The sequence below is a fragment of the Lampetra planeri genome, chromosome 24 (genome assembly GCF_965212315.1).
Source record: "Lampetra planeri chromosome 24, kcLamPlan1.2.h2, whole genome shotgun sequence".
Taxonomy (NCBI): Eukaryota; Metazoa; Chordata; class Hyperoartia; order Petromyzontiformes; family Petromyzontidae; genus Lampetra; species Lampetra planeri.
This window is the reverse complement of record NC_136130.1, coordinates 7,878,654-7,902,592: the sequence shown is the minus strand read 5'-3', so window position 1 is coordinate 7,902,592 and position 23,939 is coordinate 7,878,654. Positions and strand designations below refer to the sequence as shown.

General features: G+C 46.1%; 1 protein-coding gene across 1 annotated transcript; it reads left to right on the top strand.

Moving 5' to 3' along the window:
* Positions 1-1,344: 1,344 nt before the first annotated feature.
* PPWD1 (peptidylprolyl isomerase domain and WD repeat containing 1) lies at positions 1,345-21,864 on the top strand. Its single transcript, XM_078605524.1, has 12 exons — positions 1,345-1,647; positions 4,078-4,180; positions 6,966-7,069; positions 7,790-7,910; positions 10,192-10,378; positions 10,908-11,168; positions 11,924-12,114; positions 14,861-15,050; positions 15,381-15,562; positions 16,749-16,830; positions 18,557-18,739; positions 19,401-21,864. The coding sequence occupies exons 1-12, from the start codon at positions 1,407-1,409 to the stop codon at positions 19,542-19,544; spliced, it is 1,989 nt and encodes a 662-aa protein (XP_078461650.1). The 5' UTR covers positions 1,345-1,406; the 3' UTR covers positions 19,545-21,864.
* The last annotated feature ends 2,075 nt before the right edge of the window (positions 21,865-23,939 follow it).

Below are 23,939 nucleotides of genomic sequence, written 5' to 3'. Positions count from 1 at the left end.
AGTTCGATACCAGGCCATGAATTACAGCATAAGCGCCAATATAATCACGGCGATTTCCATCAGAACCTGAACAGGGCATCACATAGATAGGTTCATCCTAGAAATAGGACTCATAAGGGGCCGTCCATAAATGACGTCACGCGATTTTGGACGAATTTTTTACCCCCTCCCCCTTCGTCACACGGCGTCACAAAAAGTCAGACCCCCCCTTAAATATGACGTCACAAAGCTCTGCCCCCCCCCCCCAAAAATAAAACATGCTTCAAATCGCTTTAAACTATTGTCATTGTAGTGCGTATTTAATGTGGCGCTGCACTCTGATGTCGTAGGAGAAAACATTTATTAAAAAGTATATTTAATTAAGTAGAACGTCTATATTTATTTAAAGTTGCGCATTTTGATTTGACGTCACATTTCTCACCCCCCCCATCGTCACAAATGTCTGACCCCCCCCCCAATAGGTGCGTGACGTCATTTATGGACGGCCCCTAAGATGGAGAGAACAAAAATAAATATATCAAGTGTCTGGTTGCCTATTGTTACAGGCAAGTCCTCTAACAAATAGTAGTATTCTGTATCCAGTTCGATTACAGTACAGCACAATAGTCTATAACGACGTTACTTACACATCAGCCACACACGCGAGTTAATTTCATCGCTCCATCTCCACGGAGGCGATCCCCTCTCACCCGGTAACGTTGAGACATTCCGACGGGATAACGTTGGAATGTGGCTGGGCTAACGTTGAATCAACGTTGGCCCAACGTTCAATTTGTTCACTGGGTCGGACGCGGTTTTACTCCTTGGCTGCCACTCCGTCATTAATCTTGACCAAATTTTGATTTAAAGCTTTCGCGACTGCAGGGATTCATATTCTTGGTTCTTTCGGTAAAGTCACGTAGAAGGGAAATAATAAAATAATATTAATATAAAACGATAAAAATTATCACGACGTTTCGACTGCAACCCAAGCAATCATCAGCAAGAAAATTTTCTTGCTGTGGATTTCACACCTGATGATGAAGAAAATCTTTTTTCAGATTATCTTGCCGTGGATTTCACACCTGATGATGATTGCTTGTGTTATTATTTTATTATTTCCCCTCTACGTGACTTTACCGAAAGAACCAAGAATATAATCTTGACCACTTAACACGAAACGCTCACGACGGGTGACGTCACCTCTCTCACCCGGCAACGTTGGCACGACGTTGAGGCAACGTTGGCGAGATGCGCAACGTTAACCGGGTGGGACGCGTGCGTGTGGGTGACGTCACCGCGACCCGGAGATGACGCGCGACGTGAACCGAGGAAAGGGCTCCACCTGGTGGCAGCACCCACCACCAACATCACCACCAACACCACTAACACCACCACCATCATCGTCACCGCCATCGCCTGCGAGCATGGCCTCGGATAGTTCGGAGACGAAGCGGATTCGGGACGAGGAGGACGAGGAGGATGAGAAAGAGAACGAGGAGGGGGAGAACAAGAATAAGAAGGCAAAGGAAGACGTCGAAGAGGAGAAAGAGGAGGGGAAAGATGGGAAGGAAGACGACAATGGTGGTGGTGGTGAGAAGGGGGAGGAGGAGGATGTCTGGGTCGGGCCCTTGCCATGCGAGGCTGTTACCGTCAGTAAGAAGAAAGGTAAGAGTCGTCAAACACAACAGACATGGGTCTGGGATTCATCTGGGTCGACTCGGCATGAATGTTCATCGCGTCTCGGTCGTTGTTGTTTCATTCGCAAGAGAAGCGCCCCAATGTGGGTTGTCTCGTGGTTTGTTGCGTGTCGGAGCTCGGAGGAGAAAGCCGCTCGTGTTGTCTCGAGTCTCAACTCGATTTCATCTTTTAAAAATTTGCGGGGATTCGTACGTGAAAGTACGATTCATTCAAAAGGAAAAGTGCAGCGTTTAAAGACGCGTAAAACTTGATGCATCGCTCGCTCAGGCGTTGTGGGATTTCCCGCTCAACTGAAGTGCCTCCCCTGTCCCACTAGAGGGGGTTTATAGCACACAGTGAAGTACTGTACAGGTAGTCCCCGAGTTACGACGGTAGTACCCGAGTAACGATTATGGTCCCCGAGTTACGACGACAATCTCCGAGTTACGACGGTAGTCCCCGAGTTGCGCTGGTAGTCCCCGAGTTGCGCTGGTAGTCCCCGAGTTACGAAGGTGGTCCCCGAGTTACGATGGTAGTCCCCGAGTTGCGCTGGTAGTCCCCGAGTTGCGCTGGTAGTCCCCGAGTTACCATGGTAGTCCCCGAGTTACGATAGTCACCGAGTTACGAGTGTAGTCCCCGGGTTACGATGGTCCGACTTACGATATTTTGATCTTACGATGGCGATAGCGATACGATAAAATTGCCATCAACAACCTTAACATCTTTCAAGTGTGCACAATACAATATGATACGTTACGATGCGTTCAATGCATGTTAAAAGTTTTTTTATTATAGCAGATAGAATTGTTTCCTGAAAAAACTCGATTAAATTGCAGTTCATATAGGTGGGCTAATAATTAACTTTTTTTTTACTTTACATTTTACCGTGCAATACAGTATTGTAATTAATAAATACATACGGTATATCGTTTATACAGTACGGTACTGTACATTGCTTTGTTTTGCTAAATTATCACCATTCTTTAAGACTCCTGAGTAGGCTAGGCCATCTTCGACTTACGATGGGGTCGTCGTAACGCATCTCTATCGTAAATAGAGGACTACCTGTACTGTGTTTTTTTGTTATTCATTAAACGTGTTCCTTCGGCATCTATTTAGATGGCAGACTCAAACTATTGCTTCAGGACCAGTGCCGGATTAAGCTAGTGTGGGGCCTGTAGCATGTGTTATAAAGGGGCCCTAAATAAAAAAAATTTAAACACGAACATTTTATTTGCATAGTAAAGTAATTGTATTTTTTCATTTTCTATACAGCCAGATAATACGACAAATCGCTAACCTTAAACACCCAGTCGTTCATAAAAGTTGAAGGCGGTATAGGGGCCGTCCATAAATGACGACACGCGATTTTGTAGATTTTTGCCCCCCCCCCCCTCGTCACACAGTCAGACCCCCCCCCTCAAATATGACGTCACAAAGCTCTGCCCCCCCCCCCCCCAAAAAAAAAAAACACGTTTCAAATCTCTTGAAACTATTGTCATTGTAGTGCGTTTTTAATGTGGCGCTGCACTCTGATGTTGTAGGAGAAAAGATTCATTAAAAAGTCTATTTAATTAAGTAGAACGTGTTATCGATATTTTTTTTAAGTTGCGCATTTTTACATGACGTCACATTTCTCAAACCCCTCCGCCCTCGTCACAAATGTCTGACCCCCCCCCCCCTAGGTGCGTGACGTCATTTATGGACGGCCCCATAGTACTATAGTAATAGAGCAAGTGCAGAATCACTGAACCGGAATAGATAGCTTGAAAGCATTTAGCGCGGGGCCCTTGAAAGTGCAGGGCCCGTAGCATATGTAGCTACTTTTGCTACGAGGATAATCCGGCACTGTTCAGGCCTGCGTGGTCTGCCTTGCAAAAATGTGCGTACAGTTGTATATTTCACGGATGTTGACTTCCTACAAAGTGGTTCCAATTTTAATCGCCCCGCAACGGGCTGAGCATAACATCATCAATGCAGGGTTGAGCCTGGTTAGTACGTGGATGGGCGACTGCCTGGGAATCGCCGGGCGTTTGTAGGCAGGGGTTACGAGAGGTACCAACCATGGATTCTTAAATCGATCTTTGTGGAGGTTTTGACTGTTACCACTTAAAAAATGCACCGTGGGCTATTTTCATCCCACGTAAAGCCAAAATACTCACGAACGGAATTGGCCAAACATCCTCAGGCAGGACCCTCTTGAAAAAATATTTTGAGGCTGGGCATGTGTCACGTTATTATTACGTTGTCTCCATGTATGTGCGTGTGTTGTGTTTGTCTCTGTGTGTATATCGTGTGTCGTTGCCGGCCTTCACAGATGGTCGCATAACAACATCTTGACCCAAAAATCCAGTTTTTTTTTCTTTTTTTAAACGCCTGTACGGGGCACATCTTTGTCTTTTGCATATCGTGCGTCAGTGCTGGAATTCGAGCGGGTGTTTCTCGACAACCTACCGTGTGCCGCCATGTACGAGCGCAGCTACATGCACCGCGACACCATCACGCACGTGGCCGTCAGCAAGTGAGCTCCCTTCCCATTGATCGTTTGCTGCCAGTTCCATTGTCGTCATACCTGTTGTCAACCCCTTTATCAGTGTGTTAAGATGTTCAAACACCAAATAGAAAGCTTTTGCAAGGAATCAAATTCGCATTAACCACACGCACTTGTAGTGAACATGCAAACAGACATGCTCTGATAATGTGGCATTGTCTTTGAAACGGATTGGCCTACACCAGAGACTGCCTGCTTCATGGCCTAGTCTCACCAGTGTCAGGCTAGACCAGGGGTCTGCAACCTTTAAGACATAAAGAGCCACTTGGACCCGTTTCCGAAGGAAAAAATAAACTGGGAGCCGCAAAACCATTGCAACTATTAAAACAAATATAACACTGCATATATTGTTTCTTACCTTATTGCTATATACAGGATCGTGCAGTCAGCTGTCAATCTGAATAAAAAAAGGACTTTTTCACTTAACAATGTAAAATATATTTTTGCAAATTAATAGCTAAATTACCTGGTTAATGGGATTTTTGCTCCTGAACCTCAGTGCACAGTGTCTGCACATCAGGGCTGTAAGACGTCACCTTCATTTTCACACAGGCTTGCAAGCTGTCATCTGTGAGGCGTGATCGATGTTTGTTTTTAATATAGTTCATGTTGGAGAAGACCTGCTCACATACATATGTGGAGCCGAAGATCGACAGGACTCCAAATGCATACTTTTTCATGTTTATATAAGTGTTGGGGATGGCATTCCATGTTTCGAATACAAGTTTGTCCTGTTTGGGAAGGTTTTCAATATCACTCCATTTATGATTCTGAGCCAGAATGGCCTTCTGACGGGCAACATCCTCAAGAGTAGCGGTCAAGCATTTGAACTTGGACACCCATATATCTTTGTCGGCTATATCGGCCAGTTCCATCTCAAGATCAGGTTGACTTACACCTGCAAATGCAGTCATATTCAATAGGGATGGATCGATCGCCAGGGGAGTGACAGGGAAGGATAATGTCGTTTTTTCCTCTCTGAACTCACAGAATCGTTTCCCAAACGAACTTTGCATTGTGGTGATTGCAGACTTGAAATATTCCAAATTTATCGTATCATGACTTTGTTTGAACTCTCTCAAGGAGGGAAAGTGAGACAGTGTACCTCTCTGTAAATCTTTGACAAACACTGTCAACTTGCGCTCGAATGCCAAAACCTCCTCCAGCATGTGCAGGGCTGTGCCTCCTTTCCCCTGAAGGGTTGTATTTAGCGTGTTTAGATGTGCTGTCATGTCTACCATAAAATGTAATTTTTCCAGCCACTCTGGCTGTTCCAGCTCAGCAAAGGTGAGCTCTTTGCTGCCCAGGAAGGTTTTTACTTCTTCCAAACATGTGACAAAGCAACGGCAACGTTATTGCCTGTCACCGGGCGGGCAGTGTGGAGCTGAGCGGCGACCTGTCAGCAGCGGCAACGCCAGAGCAGGTGTCACAGTGCGCCTCCTCCCCTCGCTAGCATCCGCCCCGGAGCCGCGGTCAAGGTTCAAAAGAGCCGCATGCGGCTCCGGAGCCGCAGGTTGCCGACCCCTGGGCTAGACGAACAGTACAAAGACAATGCCACTATGAGAGCATTTATAGCTTGGGATGAGCAGCTACAAAATGTGATTTTTTTTGTGCCTACCTTATTACAGACCAATTTAGACCTTATTGGTCACCATGTGCCCTTCTAAATCTCAACGTTCATTCTGCAAAGTCCCATCACAAGGGAGAAACACAAACAAATAGATGAAACATGTTTTTTTTGCCCATTTTGAAACGGCTGTACGCCATTTGGACTTGAACACTCAATTTCCCTGTACAAGAATCCGGGTAAATCGAATGGGTTGATGGGTATGAATGCCTGTTGGCCACCTGCCCTCCGATATCCAGCATAAATTGTCCCACCCATCGCAACCGATTGATTTTTTTATCATTTTGTTTACATCCGCTTCCTTGCTAAGTTCCATTTTGATCTTTCAAGTCGCTTACCTTAGCCTTCTGCATGCACCTCTCTTCAGCTGATGTATGACGGGTCAGATTTATATAGCTTTATGTAGCTTCTTAAATGTGACCCCATCTCAAGATGCTGGTGTGCAGAAACAAGCTTTTTAAACTGCTTCGTGAAAGTCCATCTCCGACTTTTACATAAGTAACAAGAGACTTTACACTGGAGTACCTTTGTGATGTTGGAGCTTGTTGACATGTATAATTTTAATTAATACAAACACATTATTCAGTTTGGCTTGTACACCACTGCAATCACTCAATAATGTTTTTTTTACAATGACAACTGGATGAACAGCCCTGTCCTTAAGTCAGTTCTTTGTAAAAAATATATATAATTTAAAATAAATGTCTCATGGAGGCTATCATCTGGTTATATTAAGATCTCTCTGCAATATAGGTTTGGTACCAGCTCATTGTAAAGTCATTAGAATGTGTGGAAATGTGTGTACTATGGAGTAAGAGAAGCGATGGCATAGTGGTTAGTGCACTGAGTTTGAGTCCCCGCCATGACTAACATCAGCGGCAAGTGATATTTGAAAATCGTCTGGGCATCCCCAAGTCGATGTAGCCTTAAAAGAGTATCTGGTGCGATGTGTAAACATCAACACCTTGGACACAAAGGTGGCTCTGCGGGTTCTGGCAACACCACCCCTTCGTGCACTGCTTTTCCATTCATAAGTGTTCGTTAAAGCACTTTACTCAACAGTTTATGTTGGCTATATGTGCGATCTTTGTACTAAGGAGTACGTGACTGCTCGTGTGTGCAATTTAGGACGGATTTCCTCATTACAGCCAGCCAGGATGGACACGTGAAGTTCTGGAAAAAGAACGAAGGCGTCGGAATAGAGTTTGCGAAACACTTCCGCAGTCACTTGGGTACAATCGCCAATACCACCACATCACCATTACTACAGCAATAACATAACGGCCTTTTTATTACACATTTTTATTTAACTCACTTCGTCTGTTGTATCCTAAAAAGAGAAATCTTGCAACTCATTTTTTACACACTTCCCAATGTGCTACCGATTGCAAACTTGGTCTAGGTAGGTCATACTGATGACAACACGATATTCTATCATAAAAAATGCAAAACATATTTATTTTTTTACACGCTTTTATTTAACTTACTGTATGTGTTGTATTCAAAAATCTTGTAACTCAATTTCAACCGTATTCCCAATGTCGTATCGACTGAAAACTTGGTATAGGTGTGTCATACTGATGGCAATACTATATTATATCATTGAAAATGAAAAATAAATATCTTTAAACAATCTTTTTTACGGCTCGAATTGTCGACGCTCAACTCACGTTGCCTGTAAATCACCACGTGGTCCCTGACGTCACGGCAAGCCTCGGGGAGCCACGCCCAGGGGCGGGGGATGTGGAAGAAGGGGAGGGGCGATGGGGGAAGGGGGCAGGGGGAGGGGCAGCTCGGACAGTACATTTCATTAAATCGTGTTTTTTTAACAAGTATTTTTTAATATTTTATTTATCAGAGTGCCAGAAGTCACCACCACATAATGACCATCACCTTCCACGCCTGCATAGGTTTCCTCATGCCTGTGTGCGTGCACGTGTGACATCCCCTAGGTGCGATCGAGGACATCTCTGTGAGCTCAGAGGGGGCACTGTTCTGCTCAGTGGGCGATGATCAGGCCATGAAGGTGTTTGACGTCGTAAACTTCGACATGATCAACATGCTGAAGCTTGGGTGAGTCTGCACTGCAGCAGAGCAGCAGTGCACGGTCACACATCGGTGAATTAGATACATTAATGAAAATCGATTATTGTTTAGGCCCGTGATACATTTCGAATTGTGCATGTAAGAAAATCAATTATTGTCAATTTATACTAATTATGTGCTAATTATATGGCAGTATTACCCGAAGGCACGTGGCAGACAACCCATAGATAAAACCAAGTGTCAATACAGTCGAGGTGGTAAAATGTGACCAAAAAACAATGCGTTCAATCACAAAACCAAATCGTGACTCAAGTGTTAGATAATTGTCACATGCCTAGGTCCATGTTTTATAACAGGGACGGCCAAAACATCACGAGCCCAATGCAGCTCCCAGGCAGTTCGTCTGGCTCCCTACACATATAATTGTTTTCTTTCTCACTGTAACATTTTTGAAAGAAAAGAAATCTGCAGAAGTGGGAGCTGCCTGGTTTAATCAAAGGCATTTGAAATCCAGATTTGAACCCAGAATCTCAACGGTGCCGGCTCAAGTGCTCTGACCCCTGAGTGACCCAACCACTTCGGTGTTTTTAAGGAGATTTCATGGACATTTAAAGAAATCATCTTAATGTTCCAAGTGTGAACCACGTAGAATTACAGTGGTGAGTAAGGGTGTAGAAATGAAATGGTTTGTGGGTCTAATTATTAATGTTCTTTTTGCATATGTGAATGCAATGCTCACTTGTTTTTATGGCCAAGTTGTGTGCATGAGTCATCGCGTTGTGTGCAGCGAGCCAATCTACTAATGGACGTCATTAATTATGTCCAAATGGTATTTATTTTCTAGAACGTCTGATAGAGGCTTTGTAAAGGCCACTATGTAAATGTTCCCTATTAATAATCTCAGCATACCGCAATAAATCATGGTTCTGAAGCTTTACAAAAGTTTATTTTATTACTATAGCGTTTGCACATCATAGTTGTAAATGAGTACAGAGGTATTTATAATCAGGTGTTCTAAAATGTTGTATTTCAAAAGAGTGCAACTATTTACACAAAATATCAGAAATACTATGAACCTTGATGTGCAAATGTATCAAATCCTTTCATATTTTAATAGGAAACGATTGAAAATAATTTAACAAAAATCATTATCTCCATTTGGCCGGATGGCTCAGTGATCAGAACTTGCAACTGTCTAAATAGATTGGGTTCTCAAAGCATTGCAAGTTGATGAGCTGAGGCCAGTCAATGATGACTGCACCCAAAAAAATATCACGTTTAATTTGGTTTTGCACGTCGAATAAATTCCAGCTCTGAGACTTAACATGTTTTGTTTTGACGGTCATGTGACAGACATCACTCGGTAGTAGGGCAAATGATGCAATCGGAATACATTTTTATAAAGATCTACAAACACCTATCTGATTCTAGATTTGAAGCTTTCGTGACTGCAAGGATTCATATTCTTAGTGCCTTTACCGAAAAAACTTAAGAATACCTATCCGATCGTGTCCTTGCTGAAACATTGGGCAGCATTCATATCAATCAGCCACCCGGAGTTCGTGGTGGATATTCCACCTTCCTACGGAGGCCAAGTCTATCCATGGTTCAGACTGTCTGTTGGCATCCCTCAATGTGCACCTAATTTATCAACCTCAAATGAAACTAATTGGATTGCTTTATTCGACCCCAATCTTGATTTGAACACATGGCCTTGTCATTATAAGTACTCTGCCAAAGCACCACTAAGCCAGATAGATCTCCTCGTTTCAACGTTGACGTTGGTGGGGGGAAGGGGCACACTCCTGGCGTTTTTTCTTTCACTGTTTATTTACTTATTGTTTTCTTTATTACCTACCTTTCTTATGCTATTCGTTGCGCGCGGCTGGGCTTTATTTTGCGCGCGGTTGAAATTTACTTTGTTCAGTCTGTGTCAGCCGCTGAGGTCGTGACGGGTTTCTTTTTTCATTCCCGCTGCTCCGTGCCCCCTGTACCGTTCACGTTCTGCTGTAATGTGCACTGATGCCTACTCTATTGAGGGCAATATTGGCACGTAAAACAAAGAGTGATTGATGGTTTCTTGCCGTAAGTAATGCATCGTTCTCACAGTAGCACCCTGACGACAACTGCCTGCCATTGGTCGGATCTGTTCACACGTTGTTTATTTGTCCTTTCTCATTCACTGCATGCTTAACGGATGTATTTGAAAACTACAAAGAATGCGTACAATATTATCCTGTTCTTCAGCGCCTCCTCTCGCCACGTGGTTGCCCCCTGGCCCTGTCGTCCATCGCACTTCTTTCCGCAGCTACCAACCCGGCTGCTGCGAGTGGATCTACTCTCCGGGGGAGCCGGTGTGCGTGGTGGCGTGCAGTGAGAAGCTCACAGGACGCGTGCACGTCTACGACGGGCGGGGCTCAAGCACTCCCCTGAGGACCCTTGAGAAGCTGCATTCGTCGCCCGTGTGCCTGCTGTGCTTTAACCCCATCTACAAGGTTCGTGCGATGTTACGAGTCCGCCATGCGCCGTGGCGCACGAGTTCGTTTCTCTTGAAAAGGATGACCTTCGCCAGATAGTCATGCTTTGCCGGCTGTGAGCCATCCTGACTGGTTTTGGCTTTCGGCCAATTTTATTCCGGTTGTCCTATCACGGTCCTTCGCCTAAGATTTTGTAATTTGTCCCCCCAATGTTGGTACTTACGTGAGTAAAATATATTTTCGTGGGTTTTGTATGCTACATTACCTTCTGACCCTTGCAATGGGCCCCTGCAGTGATAGAAGTGATTGTGCTTGTTGCCAGGTTCAAAATGTCTCCTTCTAGCACCCGATTAGTGAGGCCAAGATGTTTGCACTGACGGATACATAAAGCTGGTGGGCCAATTAAAAGTGGCAATCCTGATGCGGCTATGGGTCCTGTGAAATAAAGTCGCGGGCAATGGTTTCCCTGTACCGCTGCGATAAAGCTTTGACTCTTCCTTCGCGGCATTGTCATCTTCACGATGGGCTGACGTCTTTTCGAGTGCAGGTGGTTGTGTCGGCCGACAAGACGGGCATGCTCGAGTACTGGACGGGGCCGCAGCTGGACTACGCCTTCCCACGCAACGTGGCGTGGCAGTACAAGACGGACACGGACCTCTACGAGTTTGCGCGCTGCCGCACCTGCCCGACGGCGCTGACTTTCTCTCCCGACGGCTCCCGCATCGCCACCATTGCGCTGGACCGCAAAGTGCGCATCTTCCAATTCCGTACGGGCAAACTCATCCGGGTCTTCGACGAGTCGCTCAAGGTGAGGCCTTTCAAATGCCAAGAGGACCTTCAACTGTGTGTGTATGTATGGCGGTTGGGGTTCATAATGACCACGTCGCAGATACAAAGTTGTGCCGGTGAAAGGCTGGGTTTGAATTCGAGCCGCCTTCTGCTCGTGATTAAATGTGGTTCATATTCATTTCTTGTCTCTTTCCCCGGTTTTATATCATTTGCGCTCTCGGTGTGTTCTCATGAGACAAAGAAACAATTCGTATCTCTCTCGCACAGCAGTGTGTTAGTGAATTTCCCATATAATTTGATGTCGCAGAACTTTTGATGACCTTTATCTAGTAGACATAGGGCACTACTTTCCCCCCTGCCTCGCTTCTGAGAGTGACCTTCGCCACGTGATAGTCAAGCATGTATTTTCTGTTTTGTTCGTCAATAGAAATACAAAAACTTTTTCTGCACGTATGCAATGCTTGGGCCTGCTTCCCTCTCACCAACATGTTTATTTCGGGTCACAATTCCGAATTCTACATGTGACTAAGACGCTTGCAGGGTCCCAATAAGTATAGTTTGTGCGCCGTTTCAATATGGTAGGATCTTGTGTTTGTGGTTCAGTATGAAATTAAGTCCCTGGCTGTATCGAGCCCACAACTTGTAGGTTTTCCTCGCCCTACTGTAGTCCACACGTCTCGCTTGACAAATGAAAATGCTGGGTGTGTCTCAAATTGCCGTCGCGATTGGCCGCACTTCACCTGCAATTGATTCCCCTTTCCCCACCCTCAACAGATGTTCACAGAGCTCCAGCAGATGAAGCAGCAGCTGCCAGACATGGAATTTGGGCGGCGCATGGCCAGCGAGCGTGAGCTGGACAAAGTGGAAGCCGCTCGATTTGCCAACATCGTGTTTGACGAGACGGGCCACTTTGTGCTCTATGGCACCATGCTCGGAATCAAGGTCATCAACATCGAGACAAATCGGTAGGACTTAACGGAGACAGTTGACGACACACCTGTTCATTTTTGTTGCAAATTTTCCCAGTTTTGTTCTTTTTAAGGCACCGCAGCGAAAAGTGTGATCTCTGTTAATCTCACTGCCTTCTCTGGAGAATGGTAATTTTCCGTAACGTGCGCTGCTCATATATGTTTTGTTTTATAGGGGCAGTGTTAGTGATGTATGTGATGTAGGGTTTTTTGGGTATATATAAAATCCTGGATTTGAAGCTTTCGTGACTACAAGGATTCGTACTCGTCGGCTTTTTTGGTAAAGTCACGTAGGTAAAAACTAAAATAAAATAAATGAAAGCCACTAAATTAAATCACGACGTTTCGGGCGCAACACAAGCGTCCGTCATCAGGTGGGAAAGCATGGCCTACTGCTGATACAGACTGCAGACTGCATCAGCAGTAGGCCATGGAATTAGGCCAAGCCATAACAGCAGGCCATGCCTTCCCACCTGATGACGGACGCTTGTGTTGCGCCCGAAACGTCGTGATTTAATTTAGTGGTTTTCATTTATTTTTACCTACGTGACTTTACCGAAAAAACCAAAGAGTACATATATTTTAAATGTCATTCTGCATTACAGAGGGATGAATTTTTGTCTTTATCGTTAAAATCTGTTAAATCACATGTGGCCGGGTAACTGTCTCGTTAGAGTGCCCATGGGAAGCAGATTCATTTTGAGATATGTAGCATAGAACGACTGCTGAGATCCCTTCAGAGTGACCGATTCTTCCCACACACAAGAGCGCAGCTAGTTCCTGCATGCTGTGCTACAGGCAAATGTTACTCACATGGTAGTCGCACCAATATATTTTTTCTCAGAGATGGAATTTGCCACATTAGGTAATCAACCAAATTTTAAAATGACTGTGTTATTTTGGGGGCAGTCTTTATAAATACAATACACGCTACAGCCCTTTGTCAATCCAGTACTAGATTAAGGTCTTCCTACAACTCTTGTTACATTTTAGACCCCATTTAGCGGATAAGGATTGGCATTTACTTAACGCTTAATGCAACTTCTTAAGTGCTTAATCATGGGCGGCTGTAATCCCCAATCACATCGCAGGAGTGTCAGGAGTGTCGGCTGAGTGCTCTCTTACCCCTGAGCCGTGCAGCAGCGAAAGTTAGTTATGTAAACGTACAGAAATAAAAAAAAACTACTCGATACTTTCATCATGGACACTGCCTTATCACAGAAAAATTTTTGTCTCATGTTTCAGATAACGTTGTTCAGAGTAGAGGGTACAGAGGCAAGTTAAATGTAAACATTTGTGAATTAATATAGTGAACCTAGTCTATTGCCCCACGTAATGTTGGTTATTTGACCATACTTCACCATGCCGGTTCATACAAGTTTGTGAAGGAGGCAGGGGCCAGATTTGGTTCAAATATCACCCACCGCTGATTTTAGCCTTGGCTGGAAACTGAACTCTGATTGCTGGGGTCAGTAATACTAATCAATGGGCCACCAAATTCCCCCTTTGAATTGATATTTGAACATTTTTACATTCATAAATATTCACGTATCAGCTATCCTTTTCCATTCAATATTCCATAATGGAAAAAACCGACTCCTCGTGCATTAATTTAAAAACGTTTAATTATCTGCTTTATTCAAAGTCCACAGTATCTTTTTGAGGGACAAAGGAAGGTGGATGTGTTCTGTGTGAAATGATGATTTCATCATGCACAAGATGAAGAGTTATTCCGGGAGGGGATTAAATCCTTGGAACATTGCTGACGGACCTCGTCCATCGGAACTTCAAGAGAATTACGTAGAAAAATAACAGTTTCATCGCGGTCATTCATTGCATTAAGGTCAGCCAATGGACTTTAAATGATGATCATCGCAGTCCCTTGTGATTTATCCCTCCTCTGTGATGGTCTCCCCATCCCGTCGCCATCCCTGAGTGCTGCAATGCTGCAATCCGTCAGACCCTTGCACAAGCATTCAAGAAATGCATTTATTTTGTTAAACCAGGTGGGAACTCAAGAGACCAGGATAGAGTATCATGTGCTGAAGTGACCTTGGTTATCAACATTAATAATGCAATAACATTTTAAAAAATGAAGCAAATAGACATCTTTGCCAAAAAAGAACGCAATCTCATAGCAGCAGCACCACCTCTGTTGGTCAAATCCAGAAGGGTTCCTTTTCACACCCAGTGATTCTAACCAGCTGATTCTTCACATTGCAACTGATGCCACGGCGGACAGATCCACAGCGACTGGGACTGGGGGTCATAGTTTAGATGTGCCAGACTTTCATGGTGGGACTATACCGTGCCGGTCGGTGTGCATAGGCATGCAACGATTCGTCGTTTAAATTCCTTCCCTACGCTCAGCAGTATGTGCATCAAATCATGCCGGCAAGAATCAATCGTTTTAATTTCCAATGTGATACGTCTAAATCTGTTCATGTGACCCCTGCGGCTAAATAGAGGCTCTAAGCTAACCACAGCATTATCGAAAGAATCAATTTCAGACCCGACATCCATGGGAGGTGAGGGGTGAAAATCGGGTGGGCGGTTCGGTATCTCGCTCAATTTCCAGAATCGATGGGTGACCCCCTAAATTGTGACCGTTGATGGGATTCTGCCCGAAAAACGTCAGTGGTGTTTCTTTATAACCCCCTCGTTGCGAGCACGATTATTTCATTATTTTTTCTTTTGTACGTGACGCAAATTTCAAAATGGGTGGTGCGATGGCCGGGGGCAGGTGCGTGCGGATCCTGGGCAAGCAGGAGAACTCGCGGCCGCTGCACGTGGCGCTGTTCCAGGGCGTGGCGCGCACCAAGCACGCCGCCCTGACGGTGGAGATGAGGGCCTCCGACAACCCCGTGCTGATGAGCGTGCAGGGCGACCCCACGGTGTTCGCGTCCGCCTTCAAGAAGAACCGCTTCTACATGGTAGCCGCCACGCACGCGCACACGCACGTGCACACGCACGCGCACCGGTCATGCGGCACATGCACCTCACATTAGCACGGACGGCTACGTACGGTACGTACAGCCACGTGCTCCTGAATAAAGAGATTCGCGCGGCTACACACCCGCGTATAGCTATACAACAACAAAGATACCCCGTCGATTCGCCTTGACAGACTGTTGGAGAAAGTGCCGTTAGCAAGCACCTATGAAACGGCACCGACTCGTGCCGACGACATCGCCATCGCGCGCGTGCGTTCACGCTCGGGCACGCACGTGCGTGCGCGTCCCTTCCTCCCCTGCGCCCCGCAGTTCACGCGGCGCGAGCCCGAAGACGCCAAGAGCCCCGAGTCGGACCGCGACGTCCTGAACGAGAAGCCGAGCAAGGAGGAGGTGATGGCGGCAACGCAGTCGGAGGGCGCCAAGCGTGTGTCGGACTGCGCCATCATGCACACCACCTACGGCGACGTCACGCTCCGCCTCTACCCCTCCGAGTGAGCGAGCGTCATGGTGCTAGCGTCGCGCTTGAGGGGCTCTGAACCAGAGAATGGGCGGAGAGCACGGCGTGCGATGCCTGGCAATAGCGGGAACGGGGACGGGATTTGAGCGAGTTTTGTTAGGTGGCAGCGCATGCCTCTTGATACTACAGTGTGCGTGTCAACCGGGACCCTATCTCTAACCGGAACCATATGAGCAAACTAGACGCTTGCCCTACCCTTAATCCTATCCACACTAGCCAACCAGACCTTAACACTGTCTCTAATCATGCAAGGCAACCAGGCAATAGCCCTGTCCCTTACTCCTACCACATTAGCAAGCTCGACCCGAGTCCTAACATTATAACCACACGAGCCAATTCGATTGTATCCCTTTCCATAACTACACTAAACAACCAGACACTAACCCTGCCCCGAATACTACCAAACTAGCCAGACGGCCCCCTTGTACTTTCCATCGCCGTAGCCATGCTAGCCAACCACGTCCTAGCACTGGCCCTACCCGTGACCCTGATCTTAGCCTCGCCTCTGACGCTTTTGCCTGGTCCCCTATCTGAGTAACGGAATAAACTTCATTCCATAAAAGGCGATAACGCTGAATAATTCATCCGTGTAGGTCGGTCAGGAACCTACTTGTTGTACTTTGATCTTATAACAGCCACGTAGCCCCTGTTTCGGAGATCTTATGCAATCGATAAAATGTGCACAATCCAACAAAGCATGCCTTATTGCGCAGTGGTTGTTGCCAAGACCTCCCTGTGGCGCTGATGCGTAACACATTTAACAGGAAGCCCCGGATGGCCTTCGTTAGCTTGTGCTGCAGTAGCTGAGCAATTGAAGGAGAGGATGGGTTCCGCCAGTGTGCCGTCTCTTCGCTGTCTAAACCAGAAGGCCCTTGAGATGTAGATCTATCTTATTCTTAGGTTTTTTCGGTAAAGTCACGTAGGTAAATTTTTTAAAAAATTAATAAAATTTAAATAAAATTAAAATCACGACGTTTCAGAGGCAACACAAGCCTCCGTCTTCAGGTGGAACCGTCGCAGCACTTTTATTAATAAAAAAATGTTTTTACCTACGTGACTTTACCGAAAAAACCTAAGAATATGAATCCTTGCAGTCACGAAAGCTTCAAATCTAGAATTAGATCTATCTTCCTGCGTGCGCGCGTTGCCACGTCTGCCAGGTGTCCCAAGGCTGTGGAGAATTTCTGCGTGCACAGCAAGAGCGGCTACTACAACGGGCACATTTTCCATCGCGTTATCAAGGTGGGTGTTGCATCCACCGCCGCCACTGTGTGTGTGTGCCTGCGTGCGATTGGAGCGAGAACGTGAGTGTGTTTGTATTTGTTGGTGCACCGTCAACCAGCAGTGGATTGATCATGGACAATGATGACGTGGTTGTATGTTATGGATTCATGAGAGCCCTAATGTAGTACGCAACCTCGAATCATGATTATTATTCTGCTGCCCCACTGCCTGCAACTCCCTTCCTTTCTTCAAGTTTACTTTGTTTCTGTGCCCATTACTAACTGCCTCACTCTGCAAAATAAACATGCACACTGTTTGTGTCCAGCGTATTGAGAGATGGGTTGCTATATAAATCCACATTGTATTCTGTTTACTGTGGAATATTGGAGGGCAATTTGACAATGACTTTTTTTTTTATGCATGTAGTGGTGCGTCGATGAAACGTCGCATTCTATTCTGGCGCACGGCAATATGTTTCGGAGCTCGTTGCCAATGTCGAGGTCTGCGCATCCACGACGAGAGGGCTTTAGGAGAGAGAGTTTGTGTCGTTGTGCTGTTCCTCCTCCGTTGAAGGAGCGCAGGCCACGGTGGGCTTACTCTCTACGGTCCGCAGTTTGAGTTGCACTGCCACAGTCAAATTGCTGTGGCTCGTGTCTTGAATTTTGAATTCACGAAGGAATCGTGACATTTAAAGTTCCCAATGCAAATGTTTCATCCCTTCCCTGCTGCCGATCACCCCCCCCACCACCACTTCCTTTAACAATCTGTCCTCGCTCTCTCTTTGGACAGATTGTAACTGCCCCTCCTCCCTCCTCTCCCCCCTCCCCTTGGCTCTACCATCTGAAGGTTCGAGTGACAACAATTCCGCTCGCCTAATTATTCCTCCGTGGGTGCTCAAGCTGAACATGATGTTTAATTTTTTATTTTCTCTTGTTTTTTTTGGGGGGGGGATGTGTGGTTTTTTTTTAGTTTGTTTGTTTCATGATTATATTTAGGCATCATTATTTCATCTGTTTTTTTTATATATATTATTAAAGCGATATTGCTTGAGGCATTTTAATAACAAAGGACGACTTTTTTAGAAAATAATGTGTTGTCCATTCAATTGACGCCTGTCAAGTGAATGGATAGCACAATTATACTTTGTCACGCTCAGCTATGAATCTCATTTGCGTGTTCGGGTGGGTACCGGTGGTGCAGTGATTTGCGCATTGTGCTATGAACCCCGCTACCTCCGATGAGCACAGTCGGCTACGTACGGTGAGAAAGAAGTTCAACATAAATCTGTGACTAGCGGTATCAGAAATCATTCTTGGTGTAACCTCGGTCGACTCGCCATTGAGTGAGTACCACGTGCGGTCTTGTCAACATCAGCACTTGGGAGACAAAGACGAATGAGGTGGTGGTCCTGGCCACATCAACCTCTCGTACAGTACCACCCTTCATAGGTGCTCACTAACAGGATAATCTTTATATTGGACTGTGGTCCTGCATACTGTATATGTGTACTGTGTGTGTGTTCTGTGTGTGTTCTGTGTGTATTTGTGCTGTGTGTGTATGTGTCCACTGGGTGTATACGCATATTCTTCTGTGCACGTGTGTGTGCGTATCTCTGCGTGTGCGCGTCCTTGCGTGTACATGCCCATGCTTGCGCGCGTGTGTGTTTGCCGCACTGTTTACCGGGTGACCCACGTACATCTGTGCGCGTGCTCGCGTTTTGCCGTGCTGGTTGGACCCTTTTCAGGGCTTCATGGTGCAGACGGGCGACCCGACTGGAACCGGCATGGGCGGAGAGAGCATCTGGGGCACCGAGTTTGAGGACGAGTTCCACCACACCCTGCGGCACGACCGCCCCTACACCCTGAGCCTGGCCAACGCCGGGCCGGCCACCAACGGCTCGCAGTTCTTCGTCACCGTCGTGCCCACGGTTCGAACCGAATCTTGATCTCCATTTGTACCGTCGGGTGTCGTGCCCCGAAATGGAGTATCCATTGGCATCTCTCGCAGAGAAGTGCAAAATTCGCTGTGTTAGAGAATGGTACACGGAAGCGGATATTTGCAGAGCTACAGTACTTTTGAGATCCCTTTTAAAATTAACCCCTTATCCACACAATAGGCTGCGGCAGTTTCCCGCACGCCCAATCAAAGAGAGTAACGCTCGATGCATGGCAGTCAGACCGATATATTTTATTAATCAAAGATGGAATTTAGCGACTATTAAATTGCAATTATTGAGGCTCCGATTCGATTAAAGAATCGATCGTTTCTCTTTCGTGGTCTTAATTTTTATTTTGTATTTTTTTTCTCTCATTTACTGTTTGTACATTATTCTAAATGTAAGTCTCAAAGTATTTGCATATAATTTACATATATTATAAATAATTTATTCTCATACGCACGATTGGACACATTTGTCATGAGCGGTATAATCAATTTTAATCAATGTAGCATTACACGTCTAATGCGTGTGCATCTGCAAGACAAGACTCATTTGTTTTTTCACCTTGCTCCTTTGACCTCATTTGTCTGTGTGTGTGCGCGTGCGCGCGTTGTGTCTGCACATCATTATGCATCCCCCCTCGTTACAGCCGTGGTTGGACAACAAGCACACGGTGTTTGGGAGGGTCACCAAGGGCATGGAGGTCGTGCAGAAGATCTCCAACGTCAAGACCAACCCCAAGACGGACAAGCCGTACGAGGACGTCACCATCATCAGCATCTCCATCCGATAGCGCAGCAAGGGGTACGAGAGAAGGGAAAACCTTCTCTCTATCTCTGCACTTGGCCGTCCGCCTGGGATTGTAAAATATCGCCTCTCCTCATCGCAGAATGGACCAGACTGTGGTTTCTATTTTCTCTGTGTCTCGTGTGTTCGGCAGCAGTTTCACGTGGGATGCGTGAGAAAGCACCTCGAAATTCCGATCTTAGATTAAGGTCAAGAGGTCGTCGGGGAAGATGCTGTTGATGCCACTTGCACCTTCTTTCCGCTTGATCCCGCAGTTTTTTTGGAACATCGACATCGGACATCCCCCTCCCCCTTACGGACTCGTCGACAAGCATCCAGCTCCGTGTGTTCGCCTTGCCCTGCAGTTGGTTCTCAACAGTCGTCGTCACTGTCGGTTGTACGATTCTACCGTGGTCACGGACCCCCTCCCCCCAGGTGGCATTCCTCCTCTGTCCTGCACATGTGTCCCACCCATCGCAGCCTCCACTTCCCCCCCATTGTGTCTTCAGTGCTATCCTGCCAAGTTCCATTCTGAGCTTGCAAGGTACTCCACCAAATTGCGAAATTGATCCTGGCATAAAGCACCGATGTTATAACGTCGCTGTCCAGTGCGTAAAGAGCCAGACCTGAACTTCCATCAAAGCCAACGGTCCTGATTTAAGCTTTGATGCTCGTAAGAACGCAGTGTTTGTACGGCTATGTGGGTGCATCAGCAGTTCGCCACAAGCAGTGGGGGAGATCTTTGGAAGCTAGCAGATTGCAGCTGGCTGCGCTGGAGTCCTCGGCGCCAGTGAAAGTTGGATACGATGGGAGTTTTACAGTGACCTTGTCGGGCCACCCGTCAAAATCTCACCTTGCGCGCACACACCTGCCCGATGCGCTTAATTCGACTAATGCAGCTCGCACGGCAACTATTAATCACTCGGCAAAAACTAAAGTGTTTGCGCACGCAAGTATGCCGTGCTCAGGAACACCCTTTTTGGCAAAACAGGATATAGGAAGTTGCAAAGTTCACTGCTGCGGGCCATTAGATATCTGCGGACCAAGTAACGCCGCGCTCGTTTTTCTACAAACAACAAAAACTTAATGCGTTCATCAATAGCACCGCCCGAAAGAGGAAATGATAATAATAATAGGTGACGTTTTGGGCAATGAAAAAGGAGGGCATTTGCATGGGACGTTAGCTATATATTATTTTTTACGAATGTGTTGAGTTTTTGTCGCTTGTGCAATCACTGCCAACAGCCTCGCAGTGTTTTTGTTTGGTCACCTTCCTTTGTGTTGAACATGGTAGCGAAAAATGGAAGTGCACAAACAGTTGATTTCTGTTCCGTTAGAATGAAGTCTGATTCCAGAAAACAAACAGCTTTTGCCTTGGAGCTACAAACCTAAGCAGTTTGTGTCCCACACTGTCCGACACAAGTTTTAAGCTTTGTGAATGAGAATATTTTTTTAAAATCACTTCCCGGTGGTTGTCGGGTGGCTCGGTTGAGAGAACGGAGGTCCACGGTTCGAATCTGGATTTCAGCCGCCCGTGATCAAACTTGGGTATTTTAAGTGGAGCGAGTTGGACTCTGGTCGCCAACGCTTGCACGCAAAAAATGGATCGTGTTAAATGTTGTTTTCCACTTAATTTGGCTTATTCCCACTGCAAATTAATTGATTGTAACTGTCGTGTCATAAACGTTGAGTTTTATTGCCGTGTAATGAACACTCGGAGGCCTCGAGGGACTTGGCAATAAAGTGACTTCATCTTTTGGGGGCCTTGCTGTTGACACACTGACGCTCTGCTGCTCGCTGCGGAGTTGCAAATGGAAATTTTGTCTCGTGACGCCAGTAAGACGGTTTGAATGTATTTGGAAAAATGCATCACTACGGTATGACAAAAATATATCAGTCTGGTGCGGTGCAATAGTTTAACATCGCCCCATTGATGTGTTACAATGTAAGGGAGTGATATGAAAGTGATGGTAACAAAGTTCCATTGTCATACTTGACTAAAACGTCAAGAGTCGTTGTCCTTAGAACGGCATCAAACTGAAGTCCGCCCGTGGCAGACACCTTGGGTACGCATCTGCAAAGACGTTTAAATTTGGAGTTGCGTTTCCCTAGCGCATATCGTCGGCGCTGCGTCGTGCCAAAGTGTGAAGAGAATGGCGTCTGTGGCGAGGAGGTGCTTCCGAGGATGTCCGATGTCCTCCTGATAAAATTGCGTGCGTAGAACACGCCACGTGCGTGCGAGCGTATTGATAGTGCCCTATCGCGTGATTGTTTTTAACAGAAATAGATTTCTTTTTACATATAAATACATTTTTTTTTTCCACAAACGAAAGTGTCAATTGTGATTTCTTTTTCGAGGGGCCAGATTTTGTTTTTAATTGCGTGCGCTTTGTCCCCGACGAGCCGCGCGTGTGCAGCCAGGAAAGAAATTGCTAAAATCCGCACAACGCCTGTTTTAATGTTGTCCACTCATGATGATCATCTATCACGACAGATGCGAGGCAGATGTTGACCCCCTGACCTCCTACACCCCCCTCTCCCCTCTCCCCGCCCAAAACCCCAAACTCCCTCTGCATTCACAGTGGATCACAGGCACAATGTTTAGCCTTGCCATATGCAGGAGGTGAATCCATTGTCGTGTTATCATATTTACAGACAGACTTGCGTAGTGCGTCGATGCGTTTTCAGCTTGCGACGCGTGTATTTTTTACACGATGTCCGACGTTTCGCCCCACGTCTTGGGAGCTTATTCGGACACCGAAGAAGGAATTTGGTTCCTGATTGAGGAAGCAGCCAGCACGTGGAGCGAAATGTCATACATCGTGCCGAACAGCACGCGGTGCAAACCCAAAAACACAATCGAAACAAACCTACCCAGTAGATTGATAGAATTGTTTAATGGCACCAAGGTTGAAAGGTCATTCGTAATCGTGAATGTCTCCAGCTTGTGTTTGTTCTTTGATCCACGTGTTCCCTTTTCTGTCTCCCAGTCGAATTCAAAGCATGGCCTTCCTTGCTTATTTGCGGACTTATTAGCTGCTGCCGTACACAATCGATTTGAGACAATTCACCCAAATCAATCGAGCAGGTGATGATTTGTTTCAGGCCTACTCGCATAGTTCTCCCAAAAGGCAGTGCCGATTGGAATGTCCATAAACATGGCAAGCCTTGTCTTGAGTTTGTTGGGTATTGGATTGCAAGGCTGCTGTTGTGGGCAGCGGAGAGCAGTGCTGCAAAATCCATCGTCCTGTACATCTATGCCTCCTCGTCTATGCTCCCCCCGCCTTCAACCCACATTGACCGGCGTAGTGAATGAAGTATGATGGTCAAATAATCCCGAAGACACGCAGGCCATGTGGAGGCTATCGTTCGGCGGTGGATTTGGACTACATGTCCATTATCAAATGAAGAGAGGAAATTTAAGGGACTGGGGTATAGGAGGAATTCATCCGATTGGCTTTTAAAAACAAAGGCTCAATGGCCATGTCTGAGCCCTTTCGTCTGTACATGGTTTGGGAGTTAAGCAATGGATGGTTTAATCCACGCACAGCCAACATGAAGTGTACGAGGCGACTCAACATAAGAGGTTCATTAAAAAAGCAAGCAGACATTTGTTTCTCTCGCTCTTCCCCTACCGATTGATAATAGTTACGCGTCTTATTAAGGCCATCACTGCGTGATCAGTGTTTACAAATTGCCACGTGTTCCAACGGCGTGGCTCAATACATTGAGTAATGGCCGGTGAAAACATTGCAGTGAATTAATTGTGCGCCGCCGAACGGAGTGTGGTGTATAATTTTGAGAGCGGGCAAGAAAAGCAATTTTGACCGATCGTTTAAGCATCAAATTTGCGTTACGAAAATTTATTGTGGCGGTTGGGATTTTTTTTTTCGACCTGATGTCCAAACAAGAAGATACTCATTTCAACCTATAAAGCCCACGCGTGCGAGGCGGAACAAAAATACATCCAATACAGATAGGAGTCCACATTCGCTGTACAGCCTTCTGGCAATCCAGGGTATGGCACCCACGAGAATGGAGTTTCACAACATTTGTGTGATCCACAGACACTCGCAGCCTCCACCGTGCTGGATTACAGGCCACGTGCAGAGCCACCACCGCCCGGCGAGATGCCTCTCCAACCCGCGCAGTACTTCATCTCTGGATGTTGGGACAGAGCCAATCCAGAGCGGTTAATTCTGAGAAACTGGTGCATGGACTGGCAGGATTTTGAAAGGGGCTTCCCTTTAAAGCAATGTTTCCTGCCTAAGCCTATTTTCCTTAACAGTCAATATGATTCGCATTTTCCCCATGATCTGTGTTAGCATCTCTGTTCGCTTTGCACACTTTTCAGCTTTTATCCCGTGAAGTAATGTATTCAGCAAAGCCTGACCGACAGAAC

Bases quoted from the DNA above. Each gene is read 5' to 3' on its own strand.
- PPWD1 (XM_078605524.1), top strand. From the start codon at position 1,407: ATGGCCTCGGATAGTTCGGAGACGAAGCGGATTCGGGACGAGGAGGAC. The intron at 4,181-6,965 runs GTGAGCTCCCTT...TGTGCAATTTAG, and splicing joins ACGCACGTGGCCGTCAGCAA to GACGGATTTCCTCATTACAG. The intron at 7,070-7,789 runs GTACAATCGCCA...GACATCCCCTAG, and splicing joins ACACTTCCGCAGTCACTTGG to GTGCGATCGAGGACATCTCT.